Here is an 18334-nt window from a genome sequence, read left to right as displayed (position 1 = left end):
ACTTCCCTGCTAAGTCCTCACACACAGCATAAATACATTCTTAAAGCAGTCCTACCAAGTTCATTAAGCTTTTGTTTTCCAATTGAGTATGGTGGTGGCACGTGGACAAAAACTACCCCGTTCCAACCCCTCTGGAAACTCACGAATTCGCGTGGATGAAATCCAGATGCAGTTTAGCCCTCTGCAGCAAGGCATATTTGTCCATGTCTTCAGGCACCACCTGCGGACAACAGAAGACGTGGATGTCTGACCGGAAACTGTTGGCCCACGCCCACGCCTACGTCCACGCGTACGGCCTGGCTCACTTGCAGAGTGGGAGCTCAACAGACGCCTTCGCCCCCTGGTGTTCTCAGCGCTGAAGCTCAGCCTGCTATGTGGCTCTTCTCATGGAGATTCTCATTTTGATGTTGTTGTTGCTGCTGCTGCTGCTATTATTGTTTGTTGCTGTTGTTGTTGTTTTGCTTCTGTTGTGGTTGTTTAAGACAGGATCTCTCTTCATTGTCCTGAGTATCCTGGCACTCACTATTTAGACAAGGCTGGCCTTGAACTCACAGAGATCCACTTGCCTCTGTCCCGCACATTCTGGAATTAAAGGACTGTGTCACCGTGCTAGGCCCTTCTGGGAGATTCTTGAAAGCTGTTAGAAAGTGTCTGGTTTGGCCTTTTTTTCAGAAGTGGGATTTCTATAACCTCAGACTTCCCTCTTGCTGGCAGTTTCCATCACTGTCCATCTGAAAAGTAGGACATTGTAACTGAATCAGAAGAGAGAGCTCTTACCCTCCCCCTTTCTTTTCTGCCCCTTCCCCCCTAGTTGCATGAGCCCCAGAAAGATAAAGTCATTTCTTCTTACTTGAGTGGTCCACTTGCACTCTTGTATATCTTGGGTATAATTGCGTCTTCTACATTGGGGGGTCGGGGTGAGAAAAAGGCAAGCAAGAGGAAGAGCTGAGGACAGATAGCAGACTTTAGACAGGCTGCGACATGCAGGCATTTCCCTCCATGTTAACAGCTGTCGCCATCTGCAGGGGTCACGATAGGTTTCTATTTGTCCTCACACCTGCACTGCTGGCCTGTGACCAAATCCCATCAGTAGACTCAACTGAGCCCTGAATTCTAAGTCACCAAAACCCAAGAGGAAGCAACTTGTGTCAAGGATGATGGCGGGACATGACTGATAGGCTAAGAGGTGACTGGACCTCTCTGATGTAGTCAGACCCATCCAAGGCGAAGGCTGATTGGCTTGGAGACTAACGCGGTTCAGTTCTGCTCAGCGAGTATTTCACATACTCTTCCCAAAGTCAGAGAGACTCTTGAGTGGAGAGTCTGAAGGAGACAGTTTTGTGATTTCAAAGTGTCAAACAGGCAATAAAGCCCTCAGAAAATAGAAGCAAAAGTGTGAAGTGTGGAGCAGTCACTGTAGGAAGAGAGGAAGTCTCTTTCAGCTGCTACATTTATAGGGATCTGGGGAGGAAACGGGAATTTGAATTGCAACCCAAAGGAACACTCGCTCTGCTTTAATTTGCAGACTGAAAGTGAACGTAAACATTCCGAGTAATTTCTCCTGATTGCATTTGTCTTTTAACCGTGGCTGCCATGGTTGGCGCTCTTTCAATAGCCACACTCCCTCTGCTAAACAACCTAAATTATCTTTCCCAAGTCTTCCTTCAATAGAACTTCACAAATGATATTCTATTTTCATATTTTTATGGGAAAGAAAAGCTCAAAGAGCCTCTTGCAGATTTATTTTATAATTCCCATTTCCAACTGCTGTCTCAGAGCAACTTTACTTGGGGCTGGGGCAGGCCAGGGGAGGGTGCACCAGAGCCACTAGCCTGTAATTAGTAAAGGCTGTAATATCTACCAGAGAAAAGGATCCAATTATCACAGAAGCAATCCCTCTAATAATCTGAGCAGAGTCTTCCTGCTGTCAGTATGTAGCCCCAATGCACAGGCAGTGCCGGTTAATGTGATGATGTGGGGGAGGGGAGTCCATGGAGCTGGTAGGTAAGTAAGAAGCTGAGAGTCACAGGGCACCATCCCAAAAGCCTCCCTCCTCTGTCAGTCACCCTTGTACAGTCAAATCTAAGCATACTCTTCTTCCTGGTATACTCAGGGCAGTCCCCGTTTGGCCTATTTCCCCCAACCCTGCTTCAAGATTCATTTTAACACCATTTCATGATAGGAATGCAAACATAAAGACAGACAGAGGAGGTGACAGGAGACTACCATTTGATCCTCTCACGATTGATCCCGATTTTAAAGAGAATCACCTCAGCTCTCTCTAACTAAACATTTTGTGGTTTGTGACTACATATGCTACACAAAATGTCACTCTCTTTCATTTAAATGAGGATGGATAAATGAGCATTTCATTACTTTTGAAGAACCACATTTAAATTCAGAATAAAGTTGATAAATTTGAAAATTGAAGTTTGAATTGGCATCCAGAAGGGCTGCCATTTCCTAAGAACGACAGATGCTATTATTAGCATATTCTAATAAACATGGAAGATGGCTGCTGTAAAGCTGACAACATTTGAAAGGGCCAATGACCGGCAGTTGGAATAAGTCCACTAGTTCTGGAAATTACATATAGCATCCTGGCTAAGTTTCTTATATTCTTTCAAGTCTGAGTCTCTTTACTGTGCCTCCATCTCTCCCAGTTTCCTGCATGTTGGTCAATGATGAGTGTCTTCGCAGTTCTTAGTGACCTTTATAACCAGCCATCACAACTGTAGCACAGCGACAGGCACCTCTGCACAATGTGGGAAAATAAGACGCCTGGAGCTTTCCCAAGCACAGCAAAGGTGTTGGAGATGAAACCACAATGGTTGCTGTGCATGCGCCAACCTTAGAGTGATTCTCAAAGCTCCTGCTTCTTCCCATGGCAAAGCTGAAAACTTGCCCCCTTGGGCTATCTTGTCACTAGAGGTGCTTGCCTGGGGCAGGCATCATGAAAGAGACAAAAAATGTAAAAGGCATTAAGTGGTATCTCAGATAGCTTTCTCTCTCCTGATAAAAGCTGGCTCGAAGTCAAGCACAGTACCTGGACCTTTGGGAATCTTTGCATCTGTGATTGAAAAGTCAGGAGATGGGGCCTGAGGGGGTTCGATGCCCCAGAGTAGGGGAATGCCAGGGTGGGAAGGCAGGAGTGGGTGGGTGGGTGGGTGGGTGGGGGAGCACCCTCATAGAGACAGAGGGAGCAGGGATGGGATGGGATGTTTCCAGAGGGAAGACCTGGAAAGGGGATAACATTTGAAATGTAAATAAAGAAAATATCCAATAAAAAAAAAAGAAAAAGAAAAATCAGGAGGTAGACATAAAATTGCCCCAAACACTGGTCACTCACCAGCAGATATGCATCTCCAGGGTTCTGTTAGAAAACTAAACTTGCCATCCATCCTAAGTGTCAGTACATTAGATTTTTAATGTGTGTGTGTGTGTGTGTGTGTGTGTATGCGTGTGTGTGTGTGTGTGTGTATGTGTGTGTGTGTGCATGTGTGTGTGTATGTGTGTGTGCATGTGTGTGTGTGCATGTGTGTATGTGTGTGCATGTGTGTATGTGTGTGTGTGTGTGTGTGTGTATGTGTGTGTGTATGCGTGTGTGTGTGTGTGTGTGTGTGCGCACATGTGTGCCATGTGTGTGAAAGTGCCTGTGGAGGTCAGAAAAGGATATCAGATCCCTTGAAGCTGGAGTTGCAAGTGGTTGTGAGCCACTCAGCATTTTTCCAGTCCCAGTAATTGAATTTTCCGGTACACATATCCAAGACTACTCCTAAGTGACTTTCAGAAGTCACTGAAAGTCTGGGGTCACCCCTTCTTATGTAACTGGACAGCAGCAGTGGAATGGTTACTACTGGAGGGATACTCCAACTTTCCTTTCTTCTTGTGCTGAATGTGTGTGACAGGTCGGCAGGTATGACAGACATGAGCACCCATCAGCACAGAAAAGGTAGCAGAGACAAGATGTGAGGAGCCAGAATTTAGCAGGTTGAGAGATCAGAGTATCTTGAGCAAACAAGACAGATCAGGCTGCCTGGGAAGGGTGGGGCATTAGGAGAGGGGTGTGTATAGTGGGATGAGGCTCCTGTGGAGTGTGGCACTTAGTTTGGAGAAACTACAGGCTCATTATGCAAATCAGACATTTATTTCAGCAGAGTTTGTTCTTTGTGACAATATAAAAATCAAGTAACTTTGTACTTTCAAAGGAGTTCGATAGAGACAAAGTATGTGAATGTAGGCATTAGAAACCATTCTGTTTACTCACGGTAGCAGGAACATCATTGTTCATAACATGTTTGGGAAGCATAGAGGGGTCTAAGGGAAAGGGCCCTGCCGGACAAGGAAGTTCAGGCTTATGACTACAAAGCTACAGAATGGAAGACATTGTGACAGTTGTCTCCATGAGGATGGCCTCCAGCTTGTGACATGGGAAAGTCGGCCACTGCCTTCCAAGCCCACATCCCATGCTCAATATTCAGGAATTTGGTGGAGGAGGCCAGTAAAAGGAAGGGAGCATCTGACTTCTCACTTTAGCTCCAGAATCGGTGATCACCCCCTGTAGTGGCTATTCCCTGGTCGTCAACTTGACAATATTTGGAATGAACTACAATCCGGAATTGGAAGGCTCACCAGTGACCCTTATCTGGAGGCTTGGAGATCCTTATCTGGATCTTGATTTGAAGATCTTGACCATACTGCATATGGATTCCAGAAGATTGAATCTCCGAGTTTAAGGAACACACCTTTAATCTGGGCTATGCCTTTCATCTGGGATTAAAGGTGTGGTGGAACACACCTTTAATCTGGGCTATACCTTCTGCTGGAGACAATTTAAGGACATTGGAAGAAGGGAGTCTAGCTCTAGCTCTTGCTCCTTCGCCTGCTTGCTGCGTGAGACTGAGTAACTGCTAGATCCTTGGACTTCCATTCACAGCTGTGACTGAACAATTGTTGGGAATTGGGCTGCCGACTGTAAGTCATCAATAAATTCCTTTACTATCTAGAGACTATCCATAAGTTCTGTGACTCTAGAGAACCCTGACTAATACAACCCCCTCTTCACATCTTGATCTTAGCTACAGAGGCATCCATGGTAGCATGGGCAGGAAATAGTCCATCCTGTCACAGACTCATGGGCTCACAGGTATTTTAGGACTTGACCCCCCAGCTGGAGGCATTGATTTTGTGAGATAATGGATCTGTTAGGAGGTAGAGCCTTGCTAGAAAAAGTATGCCAGTGGGTGTATAGGTACAAGGGTTTGTAGCCCTGCCCCTCTTCCTGGTTGCTCACTGTTCTGTGTGTATAATTGAAGATGTGGTGATCTCTTAGCTTCCTACTCTCAGTAGCCTGCTGCCATGCCACCCCACCATTATGGCCGTTAGCTTTCTAGAAGCATAGGTCAAAATTAACTCCTCTTTCTATAAGTTGCTTTTGGTGTTGCTGTTTTATCTCGGCAGGAGAAGAGTAGCTGCTGCAGCATCTAAGCATACCTTCTCATTTCCCTGCCTCTCTAACAAGACTGGAAGGAAAGGGCCCAGACCCTAAGAGTTCATAAGCATTTGTTACGGAGTGAAGGTATTATGGACGATCTGGAAGAAGTCAAGTCTCCAAGTCATGAAGCAGGTTAGAAGAGATCAAAGAAGGTTTGAAAATTTGAGATTGGAGCAGTGTGGAAAGCCGGTACATGCTGCGAGCAATAGCGTGCATGCTGCCAGTAATCTCTGAGGAGAGCCGTGTGTGCCGCGAGCAATCGCCATTATAAGATGGCGCAGGCCTCCGCTGTGCCTAACTAGTAAACAAGCCTTGTACGCAGGTGCAAGAGTGAATTCACTCCTAGTCACTCCTATTCTCGGGGTGTAATAGTGGGGTGATGGGCAAGCAACGAATCGGGAGCTGTCACGCCATATCAGGTGCTGAAACGTCACGCTGCGGGTTATAAAAGCAGCGCCATTTTCCCGGTTCGGAATCTTCCTGAGAAGCAAGCAATAAAGCTCTTGCCGCGGAAGATTCTGGTTTGTTGCGTCTTTCTTGCCGGTCGAGCGGGATGCAATAGAGCAGCCCCTTGAAAAATAAGTTTACACTTGTGAGATAAACAGATTAGTGATGAGCTTTTTAGACACAGGAGTCATTTAGGGGGAAAAAAAGAGAAACGTGTAAAATTTCTGGATGTTTATTGAGAATTTTATATCCATGACTATGGTGTGTGCAGCGAGGCAGGACGAGAGGGGTGTGATATTCGAGGGGTCTTGAGGAGGCAGTTTTCATATCCCAGCAGAACTGGAGTGCCTGGCTGTAAAGCTAAAACTTCAAACAGAACAGGACAAAATAAAGAAAGGGAAGAGGGGGAGAAGTCACAGGAATGTGCAAAATCTGACTTAGCTCTTCTCAGGTGTAAGAGAATCGGGAAAGGAAGCAGGAACCAACACCCTACTGGGTTTTAGGTGTTTTCTCCTGAGCATATGACCTCATTAACAGCATTAAGCCAATCACACACACACACAAAATTATTAGGTTGAGAGATTAGGAAAGAATCAATTCACTTTGGGTATGGTAAAATTTGTCATTATGCAGGACATCCAAAAAGAGTAATATTGTCAATGCAGTTAAAATAAATATATGCCTCTCCTTTCCTTAATGGAAGTAGATTACAGGTTGTCATTTTTTTTCAACGAAATATAATTCTGTTTTATGGAAAATATTAGTGAAGCTGTTGAGCCAGAGTCCCTCTGAAATCAGAAGCTAGAAAGCTGGAGGATAGTAAGAAGTCAGTTAATAATAGTAGAAAAAGTCACAAGAAACTTAGTATTTCATGTATGCCTTTTCATGTATGCCTTTAATCCCAGAACTGGTGAGGCAGGCATATCTCTGTCAGTTCGAGGCCAGTCAGGTCTTCAAAGTGAGTTCCAGAACAGTCAGGACTACATAGAGAAACCCTGTCTCAGGAAAAAAAAAAATATATATATATATATATATGGAGAGGGCATCGGATCATTACAAATGGTGGTGAGCCCCCATGTAGTTGCTAGGAATGAAACTCAGGAACTCTGGAATGTCAATGTCATGAGTCTCTACCAATTAGTCACAGCCTGGATCTGAAAAGGCAATACAGGGATTGGAATTATTTTTCTTGGAAATAATGGGGGGAAGTGCGTGCAAGTTTTTAAACTCACACCAACTTTAGCAAACTATTTTAAAAACCAGTGCAAGCAGCTTTGGCTCCCTATTAGAAAGCAAAGAGACAAAACAAGAGGATTGAACTTTGGAACACTCTTTAATGAAAATCTTTTTTAAAGTCCAAAGGTAGGAAAAAGTCTCACGCACGTAAGATAGACTGGTACCTTGGCCTTTGGGCTTAGCACTTACCAACGTGTGCTGAGTCACTGGCAATTCCAAAGGAGAGAAAAGCACATTTTTTTTTCCTGCTGTTACAAAAAAAAAAAAAAAGTACCATCTCTTAAAATGTCTTCTAACTCAAATTGCAGAGCTCTGAAATGGATCAAATTGTCTTGTATGCTCTCAAATGGGTCATTTGAGTCTAGGGACCTTACTTACCTGTAATTGTTCTATCTTCCCGTCTTATGCTGCAACAAGATCTGGAGGCTGCCTAGTATAAGATATTAAAAAACAAAACAAAACAAAAAATAAAACCTACTTTAGTGGAATTAAATTGCTTAGTATCTGAATTTTTCTACTATTTTCATATCTCTTCAATATCACAGTGCTAAACCGCTACTATTTGAGATGAGATCAAAGTATGTTGCCATAAAAGAATTATAGGGCATGCACTATATATAGAAACAAAGTGGACAACACTTTGAGAATAGTTTCTGTTGACCTTATTATGCAATTGAGCTATAATTACCTTTGGTTCACCATAACAATCATATGGTAATAATGAAAAAAATATAACATGCAGAAATAAGAGGAGCCTCTCTGTGATTTCAGAGATCCTCTGCCTTGAGCTTTCTTCCCTGGGGTCTTGATTTAGAGGATAAAATATCTTCAACAAGCCCTAAGAACTTCCATTTTACAGCAGAGAGAAATTTGAGGGTGTGGCGGGGGAGAATTGCCACGTGGACTATATGTGGCCACACTTAGTTTCAAGGCTCCAAGTTAGAGTATGAACCTTATTCTGCCTTCTTTGCTCAGAGACACTGGCAGGCCAGCCCCAGCTTCCATGGCGTCTAAAGCCCTGTCCAGAAAGAAGGCTTGCTCAGAGAACATATCTTAATAGTATGGTCAGTAGTGGATTGTCTTTCTAAGCCTCTGAATGAAAATCATGAAAGGCTATTGGGAAACAGAGTCGAAAAAAGAAAAGAAAAGAAAAGAAGGGAAGGGAAGGGAAGGGAAGGGAAGGGAAGGGAAGGGAAGGGAAGGGAAGGGAAGGGAAGGGAAGGGAAGGGAAGGGAAGGGAAGGGAAGGGAAGGGAAGGGAAGAGGGAAGAAAAGAGCTAACAGAATAGAACAGAATGTGAGATGGAAGGTATTGTATACAAGACTCCATAACGTTCTTAGCCTTCCAAATTCCACATTTTTCCCAATTTTCTTTTAAGGTTTATTTTTATTTATGTGTGAACACGTGCTAGTGAGTGCCCACAGCGGTCAGAAGATGTAGGGTCACCCCTGGAGCTGGAGCTGCAGACCATTGTGAGCAATACAAAGTAGGTCCTGGCGACTGAACTCAAATTCTCTGCAGGAGCAGCAAGCACTCTGAACCAGAGAGCCAGCATTCCAGAGCACAGACCATCCAGTTCCAGGGCAAGTACAAAGGTTGAGAGCAGGAAAGGAGGCACTTGTTGAAAGTCTGCTTACTCAGGACTTCCTCATTTGCATCTTTATAGAGCCTAGATTCGTCTCTCTCTTCTTGAGGGGATGCCTGCCTCTTTAAAACCCTGATTGTCTTTCCCATTCCTACAATTACCTCTATTCTCTAAGCAGTTAGAACTAAATAGGGAAGTTGCTTCCCAAAGCTCCTCACCCCATTGTCTATGGATGGGCCATTACCACTGCCATGCTAAAGTGTGTGGATGCCACCATGCTTAGAGTAACATTACCATTCCTGTTTATTATTTAATTTGCAATGTTTGTGTCTGCAAAGGCATACATGTGTAGCTTGCATGTAGAGGCTTGAAGGTGACATCCAGTGTCTTGCTTTTTATTTATTGAGCCAGGATCTCTGACTGAATCTGGATTGTGAGTACTCTAGCTGGCCAGCTAGTTCCAGGGACCCCTCATTTCTGTCTACAGGGTGCTGGGATTACACATGACCTCCTCTTGTTGCTAAGCTTTCTGTGTGGGTTCTGAGGACCCAACCATCTTCACATTTGCACTGCAAGCACTTTACTGATCTATCTCCCCAGACCCTATTCATTTTTGTTAATACCTAATCTACACAGATAAAACTCTTCTTAAATACCACTGGTTATGAATATTAATCCTTTCCAAGTCCCTCTGGTAGTCATCACCCTGCCCCAGAGTACGCTGTGACCTGCCAATAGTCCACCAAGGCACTGAACTCACTGGACTTGTCTGTATTCATTAAATTTTATCCATTTAGTTCAAAACTTTCTTCAAGAAAGCTAGATAACCAGGACATGACAGCCACCTGTAATATTAACACTTAAGAGGCCAAGCCAAGAAGATTGCTGTGAGTTTGAAGCTAGCTTAGGCTACAAATTCAGACTACATAAGAACAAAACAGATATAGAGAGAGGGAAAGAGAGAGGAAGGGAGGGAGGGAGGGAGGGAGGGAGGGAGGGTGGGGAGGGAGGGAGGGTGGGGAGGGAGGGAGACATGTGGTTGATCATATTCTAGCCTATCTTCTGTCTCTCATTTTTTCTTCATACATCAATCCAATGCGACTCCCTCACATTCCTGCTTGTGTGGCTATATCTAACAAGATCATGTAATGGCGATAGCTTTATGTCATTGTGATATTGCTTATTCTTTCTGGGTTTATCGTTTCTTTTTCTCATTCTCCTTTACAAAACAAACATTCAGTGTCTCCACTGAAAATGTCATTATTCATGGTGTCATAATTCTCATCTAAAGTAATCAGAGGACTGTTGTTCTGGTGGAATCTCCAATAGCAGAAGAAGGCGCCAGTCTTACACAAAGGGTACTGAGACACAAAAAGGACCTGGAGACATCAGTTAAAAGTTAAAAGTCCTAAATGTCCCTTGCAGGTATTCTCTGTTTGGGGTTTTTCATAATTTCAAGAGCCATCCATGTAATATGCACTAAATCTGATCTTCTGGCTCCAAAGGATAAGTTTTTGATGGTCTTGAAAAGTCTGTTAAATACTGAAAACAAAGAAAAATGACTACAATAATTCATTTATTCCTTATTCCAAGGTCAGGAATGAACAAAATTTTAAGGATCACTCACATGCATGCACAAACATACTCACACTTTCTCTTTCTCCTCTCTCTCTCTGATTTGCACACACACACACATTCCCACACTTGTCGTTTCTGAGTAACCTCCTATAGGTAAAAGCAGCCCAGTCTAGCGTCCCCAGCTCACTAGTGCCCCCTTGTACCTGTCCTTGCTTCAGAAAGACTATCCATCCTGATCCATTGGCCAACCTCAATAGGAACACAAGCTAAAACTGTACACTAACTTTGACCTGTTGAAAAGGGACACAGAGAGAAATACTTTAACCACCTTGGAATCCTAAGAAAGAAACTGAATTGGAACAACTCTTAGGGAAGACGGCAGGACAGTGTTTCTTGTCTTTCTTAAAGCACTGTTCTAGCCACCAAGGGGCAGCAGCCTCACCAAACAAAACCATTGCGTCCTAGGCAGGTCTCACTGTAGCTCTGCCCTCAGACATCTCAACAGACGTTCCAACAAACACTCAGTTCTTATGTAGAAATGACTTTTGGGAGAAGCACAGCTACTCACACTTGAAGGGCCTTCTCTTTGCTACGGTTACAGAATAAAAACCTGTTCCCAGGAGAAAATTTTAACCTTGGTTCTTGTCTTCTTGAAGGAAAGAATTCAGCCAAAGTCAAACAATTAAAACAGAGTTGAGCACAGTGAAGCATTGAATGCTACAAAGCCCAGAGTCAGCTGACCTAAAGGGGTTTTGCACTGTAAAACCCTACAGCCTGTATGAATATGCATGAGGTGAGTGGGAAGTAAGGAAACCTTTCCTCTTCTCCCAAACCTTGGTCGACTGATCTCCCTTTTAGAGTACTTCATAACTATGATCCTCCTGGAAAAGGTCAGAGGTGGTCACAACCACACTACAAATGGTATTCCAAGCAGCTGGGCTCCTTTGAGGATACAGACCCTTGTTCGTTTGCATGTGTGGTCATTTGAAAAGCCCCTGATGGCCTTTACCTTCTACATAATGTGATGAACCCATGTGCAGCTGAGATGACTAACTACAATGGGCTATTTTAACTGTCAGGAGACAAAGCTATCAAGATACACCTACGGGTTCCTTGATCCCTTGCGTTGAAAGCTTTGATTGCAAAGTTTTAAAGTGTCTCTTCAAATTTTAGATATCATGTAGGGCATTGAGGTACAAATCCATTATCCCAGGACTCGGGAGGCCATGGTAGGAGGCCTATGAAAGTTTGAGGCCAGCCTGATCTACATAGCAAGATTCAGGTTAACCAGAGATCCATACTGAGACCTATCTCAAAATTAAAAGAAAAAAAAAGTCATAGGTTGAATGTTAAATCATAACTAAACCCCCAATACTCAGAATGTAGCTGTATTTGATGAGGGAGCTTCTAAGGGAGTAATTATTTTATAATGAGATTGTTAGAATGGGCTATGATTCACTCTGACTAGTTTCCTTTAAGAAAAGGTGGTTCAGACACTGAGAGACATCAGGGATGTAGACACTGGTGCACAGAGAAACCATGACATGAAGGAGACAGCAGGAGAATGGCCAATAAGACCTCAGAGAAGACAAAGTCTACCAACCCCATGATCTCAGACTTGCATCTCCTTGAACTGAAAGGAATATATTTCTGGGTTTTTAAGCCACACAATCTGTGCCATTTCACTAGGACAGTCCTTGAAAATCAATACCACTACCCAATGCATCAGTAGGAGTCAATAGGAAGTAGTTTCTGCCCTTTCTCACCCTAACCCTCATTGAAATAGTGTCTTTCTTCATAGCCCAGGCTAGCTTCTAACTAGTGGTCCTCCTGCCTCAACCTCACAAGTGCAGGAATTACAGGCATGGGTCACCAAGCCAGGCTTCTGCTGTCCCTTTAACTTCCTCTCTCTTCCTGCCTGTTGAGAATTCTCAGTCTGCTTCTCTCCCCTACCTCACCCTGTTGCTGTTGAAGGCTCAACCACAGGTTGAAGAAGGAAATGGCCATCATAAAATGACAGCGTAGCCCACAGCCCTCATTTCAAATCTATTCCTTCCGCATCAAGTTTATCTTGTGAGATTACCAGCACCATGGGAGCAAATTGCCTCCCCACAGAACTAATTCTAATCCCCAGGGGATACCTACAGAGAAAATTCAGTCCCATTCACTTATATCCGGAATCTCCAGCAATGTTTTCTTTGCTTTTGGCTTAGTGAAGCGAGGATGACTTAGCAAATGACAGACTTCGATTTGATAGCGAGCCAAATGGACAGCAATCCTTGATAGTTCTGTGCTCTGTGAACTTTATGGCACATTGCTGGTGCTCAATAAATGTCACATTTGTCAACTATCAATTATTCAGTGTGTAATGAGCAAAATGCCTTAGCAGGCATTTCCTTCAAAACTTAACTGGGAAGCTGTGGAATTCCAGCATTGTATCACAGAACAGATGGTCGCTTTGACTTAAACTTTAAGACTGTATACATTAGTATTAATGACATGTCTTCAAATTACTCTAATTTGTTTATAGTGGCAATTGGCGGAAGTCACAATGTTATTAAACATCAGTAACAGGGAAGTCACCCTGTGCCCTGATTTTTTTTTTATGCTGTTTTTATTGTTTTAAGACAGTGGCTTGCTTAGCAAGTGCTTGCAACATGAGCCTGGGTTTATATCCCCAGAACCCAGAGTAGAAGAGAACCAACTTCTGAATTTGTCCTCTGTTACACAAAAATCCACACAGCCCCACATACAAATCATATTCTAGAATAATAATTGAAAAAGTTAGAAGACTGTCCTCATATTTGCTGGATAGTTTTGACTAGCTTCAAATCCATGATTCTCTGGTCTCAGCCTTCTAAGAGCTGGAATTGTACAGGCAACCAACCAAGCTCAGCTAACAAGAATTTTATTGTTGTTATTGTTTTAAGTGCATGCGTGCATGTATGTGTGTGTGTAAAACAACAAAAAAATATTTTAGCTCCACCAGTGGAATAATTAAAGTATTGTTATGAATACCCCAGTGTATGCCCTGCTAATGTGTAGGGTGCACCTGGTTTTTGATCCAATGTTTATAGTGGGCTTTGCTTTCCTGTAATCTTCTCCCAGGCTTTTATCTGTTTTCACAGAAAACTCAATGCACCACTGTTCCCTCAAATATCCATGAAAGCGTTTTCTTCCCCATGGGAACAGTTTTATTGTCCTTTTGTAATTCTAGTATTTGAAACAAATATATGTGGATTATATTGGTTATATATCTAGAATATATCTAGAATAGACAGATTTTGAAAACTACCTAAAGCATAGGAAATGCCGATAAAGTAGCTGTTGAAGGAATAGGTTACAACAGATCGTAAAGTTCCCCACTTTTTCTATTTTTATACTCTTTGGGGGCATACAAATTAGCACACAAAATCAGGTAGCGGCAGTGCACGCCTTTAATCCCAGTATTGGAGACACAGAGGCAGCTGGATCTCTGTGAATTTGAGACCAGCCTGATCTTCAGAATGAGTTCCAGGATAACCAGGCCTATAGAAATCCTGTCCTGAAAAAACAAAAATTAAATTAAATTTTTAAAAAAGTTAACACACAAATGGGGGAAGAGGAAGAGAAAGATCCTGGACAACATTGACCCAAGGACAACTCCTCCCTCTTCCTCAAATCAAGTAGGATTGGTACAGTATTTCAACGATAATAAGTAGCTTGTCCCGCCTCAAAGGGAAGTTCATTTCACAGTCCTGAAAGTAATGTCCAGATGCTATTAAATCTTAGGCCTCTTGGGCTGTAGCAAAGTTTTAAATCTGCATCAAGAACACCAAAAATGAATCTAAGGGCAAAATTACATTTCGCCAAGATTGTAGCTGATTTCTTCAAACTAATCCCATTCCCACTTTGGCCTATGGTGAGTGTGCCCCACTATGGTAAGAACAGCAATCAAATTCTGATGAACAAAGTGCTGAGAAGTTGATGTTCTTTAATGGCAGGAGAGGGATGAAGAGGAACAGTGTCTGCCATTTGTCACAATTCATATTGTGAGTAAAATGAAGGAAAAAAAATCTACCTTCCATGACTAATGGATACTCCATATGATAATTCAATAGTCATTTCTGTATTACACAGGTGGGCCTCAATCTGACTGTGCACCTCTGTGAAGAGCTGCTCTGCAAGTAAGAAGGCTAGACAGAAGCCCTTATTCATTTGTTGCTATGTCATTCTCTGCCTAAATATCAGGCAGTAACTCCCACTGTGATGTCCTCCATGGTAAGATACTCAGAATACAAATTGTGGTAAACCTATACTTGCTATCAAATCGGTTTTCAAATGCCCCCTTGAAAGGTGCTGTGAGGAAGTGCTGGTCTCCTATAGCTTCTCTGAATACCTTGATTAACTTCACAAAAATGAGTACCATCAGCAGCAGTTCCATTCCCAGAGCGCACCTACAATTCAAAGTTCAGTACAACATTCAGCAATGTTTCCATCTTCCCCTGGAGCACAGGTTGGCCCTCCCCACCCTCAGATGCTGAGACAGTTGAATCAGACCAGGCTGTACTATGCCTTTCAACACTCAATACCAAAGCCTTATAAAGGAGTACTGTGTTCTCCAGTGCTTTGCAGAGTCTTCTGACATTGGTGGCTTTGCAGTATACAAAGTCTGGTGACACTGATCCCTTTGCAATTTATGGAGTCCAATGTCATTGATCGCTTTGCAGTTTAAGAAGTTGGATGGCGGGGCTGGTGAGATGGCTCAGTGGGTAAGAGCACCCGACTGCTCTTCCGAAGGTCCGGAGTTCAAATCCCAGCAACCACATGGTGGCTCACAACCATCTGTAACAAGATCTGACGCCCTCTTCTGGAGTGTCTGAAGACAGCTACAGTGTACTTACATATAATAAATAAATAAATCTTTAAAAAAAAAAAAAAAAAGAAGTTGGATGGCATTAGTTGCTTTGCAATTTATGAAGTCTGAGGCATTGGTGGCATGACGCAGCACAAACACCAAGTTCACCTTTCTTCCCTGTAGAAGAAACTTTCCTCTCTGTTTTTCTTCTTTAAGAAAGATCATTGTGATGATATTGGATGTGATCCACCCTCTTCTCTTCCCACATTTGCATGCATTGGTATGCAAGAGACTGTGGTAGCTGACAGGGGTCTGTCCTGTCATATAAAAGTGGTGATTTCCAAGTAGGAAACTTCAATAATAAACAACCCAGGAATGGGCTTCATTAATCCATGCTACTTGATCTCATTTTTTCCCCCAAAGAATGAAATAGTTACTTCAATTTCATTTCCAAGAGCATTTCCATTTCTTTAGAATTAAAGTTGCCAGTTTTCATGGATTCAAGCATCTTTCATTCACAGATCACAAGAGGAGACAAGAACCCAAGCCTCAACACAAAAACAAAACTGCTACATGATGCTTATTTTGTGTAAGTGGCCAGATACAGCTACAAGCTGACAGGCCTGTCCAGGAAAATCCTGACTGGATGTAAGGCAGTTTAATTAAAGTTGAATCAATTGATTCCATTAACTTCAGTAATGCTTAATAAGGACTGTTATATGACAGGTGCCTGCTGAGCACTGAAGACAAGGGGTGGGGGAGGGGACGGTGCAGAAATGGCCTTGAGATGGTTTGTCATTTACTTGGGAATATCACAACGCAGGGAAGCCTGGCCTGAGGACAACAGGGAAGCACATGTTAGTGAGGAACCCTGTCACACTTGAAGCTCAAAGAAAGCTTTACTCACAGGAAAGACCATATTCTGGCCCATAAAGGATAGTGTGTTCTATCTATTCCACTTCTAAGAAACTGAGTTTGTTGCTCAAGCCACATTTGCAAGCGGGACTGAAAACATCTGATTTGACATATTACTTAGATTCCACCTATATGCATGAGCATCATCTGGACTGCTCTGTGAAGGTTGGTCTGAATTCTGAACACTGTTGGGTCAAACTGTGAGCCTGTATTCACTCCTCTGTAGCAGGACGATATACTATTTTTTTTCTGTTTTTTTTTTTCAAGACACCTGGAAAGTGTGATATGGACACCTGGGAGGTGTGGTGTGGATGGACACCTGGGAGGTGTGGTGTGGATGGACACCTGGGAGGTGTGATGTGGATGGACACCTGGGAGGTGTGGTGTGGATGGACACCTGGGAGGTGTGGGATGAATGGATACCTGAAAGGTGTTGTGTAGATCAGGGTGGTTCTCAGCCTGAGGGCTGAGATTCCCAAAGACCATGAGAAAACAGATATTTACATTACAATTCATAACTGTAGCAAAATTACAGTTATGAAGTAGAAACAAAATTAAGTTTGTGGTTGGGGATCACTACAACAGGAGGAAAGGTATTTAAAGGTGGCAGGTTTAGGAAGGATGAGAACAGCTGGTAGGGATGGACACCTGGGAAGTGTGGTGTGGGTGACACCTGGGAGGTGTGGTGTGGGTGGACACCTGGGAGATATGGTGTAAATGGCACCTGGGATGGGTTCCCATGGTTACCATGTTTCTTTTTAGATTCTCCCAAGCCTGTCATCTACAAGTTTGTAGAGACACAGTCCCAGCCAGATATTCCAACACCCTACACAGTTCAGATGGTCAATAGAAAGATATTTTCACCACTTTTATATCTTTATACATATTCCAGATTGGAAGTCTTGGTGAGACTTGGCAACAGACATACAATTTGCCAATTACAACAAATTGTATCAGACGATGAATTCACTCAGCTAACTGCTCATCACACCCAGGAATAAACAATTGTTGGAGAAATGAGAATGGGGTGTTGGTTTGCTTTGCATTCTGTGGTTGGAAACATTACAGTGTAGCTAAACACTTTGCTCTTAATTAAACTTTATCTTGAGATTTGTGGATTTGTACATACTTGTAAGAACTAACCTAGAGAGGTCCCATGTGCCCTTTATCAAGCTTTTCCCAATAGGAGAATCTTTCGAAAGTAGAGTAAAGCCTTCTAACACAGAGAGGGGGATGTTAACATGGATATAACTGCTATGTCATGGATCTCCCTGGTTCTGCATGGGCTCATTGTATGTGGTGTGTAGTAAGTTCCTGTTGTAGTAAATCTTCAACCCCAATAAGCCTGTGCAAAGAACACACAACTCAACTGCATGCCTAGATCGAGCAGATAAACCACATTACTTTATTCCCCAGATATGAGATCCCTTGTTACTTGTGGCTTCTCTGGGCCACGTGGTTCTGCTCCATCTTCCTTCCACCTCCTCTTCCTGTGTCTTCCTCTGTCTCCTCCTTTTCCTTGTCTCCTCCCCTCCTTCCTCTTTTCCCCCTCTCAAAAACTTTCAGCCCCACATTTCCATTCCACTGCCCAATCACAGGCTCTAGCCTTTATTTGGTCAGTTAAAATGGGGAAAAGATTCACATGAAATCATCGGAGTACAGTGATCCACTTATCGTCAGGGCAACCTCTCTTGAGGAAACAGAATTAACATCAAAATACAAACAGTTGCCAGGGCAATCCACAACAAGTTCAATTAAATTTGAACACAATGTTTTATGTTATATCCTCATCACTGTTCAGACACAGAGGATCTACCCACACACTTCCCATCTGTAATTCACGTTGACCTTCTTTTCCCTCCTCATTGCTAATCTCTGGCAACAACTAATCTGTTCTGAATAGCCTCGATTTTGTTGTTTTCAAAAAGATTAAACAAATGAACCATAAAGAATGTAACCATTTCACTGATATTCACCCAGATTGCTATATTCATCCAAACTGCTGTATCTACTGATACCAGAACTCCATAATTCATGTGTCCTACAACTTAATATTTGGTATTGAATAGCATAAATAAAGCTATTTATTAGACATGAGTGTTGAACCTCTTAGATATATGTTCAGTACTGGAATTGTGGGTTGAATGCTAATTGTGTGCTGTGACTTTTTATAAGAAACTGCCAAACTATTTTCGGACCCAATTGTACATTTTAAAAATGTTTCCACTACCCAGATATAGCT

General features: G+C 42.8%; 1 protein-coding gene across 1 annotated transcript in view; it reads right to left on the bottom strand.

The window, feature by feature from the left end:
• Morc1 (microrchidia 1) overlaps positions 1-309 on the bottom strand; it is a 199669-nt gene extending 199360 nt beyond the window's left edge. The window contains exon 1 of the mRNA NM_010816.1: positions 144-309. Coding sequence (NP_034946.1) covers positions 144-205 — 62 coding nt within the window. The 5' untranslated portion in view covers positions 206-309. The remainder of the gene's footprint in view (positions 1-143) is intronic.
• Between the last annotated feature and the right edge of the window lie 18025 nt (positions 310-18334).

This window comes from Mus musculus, chromosome 16 (genome assembly GCF_000001635.26).
Source record: "Mus musculus strain C57BL/6J chromosome 16, GRCm38.p6 C57BL/6J".
NCBI classification, from domain to species: Eukaryota; Metazoa; Chordata; class Mammalia; order Rodentia; family Muridae; genus Mus; species Mus musculus.
This window is presented reverse-complemented; position numbering and strand designations above follow the sequence as displayed.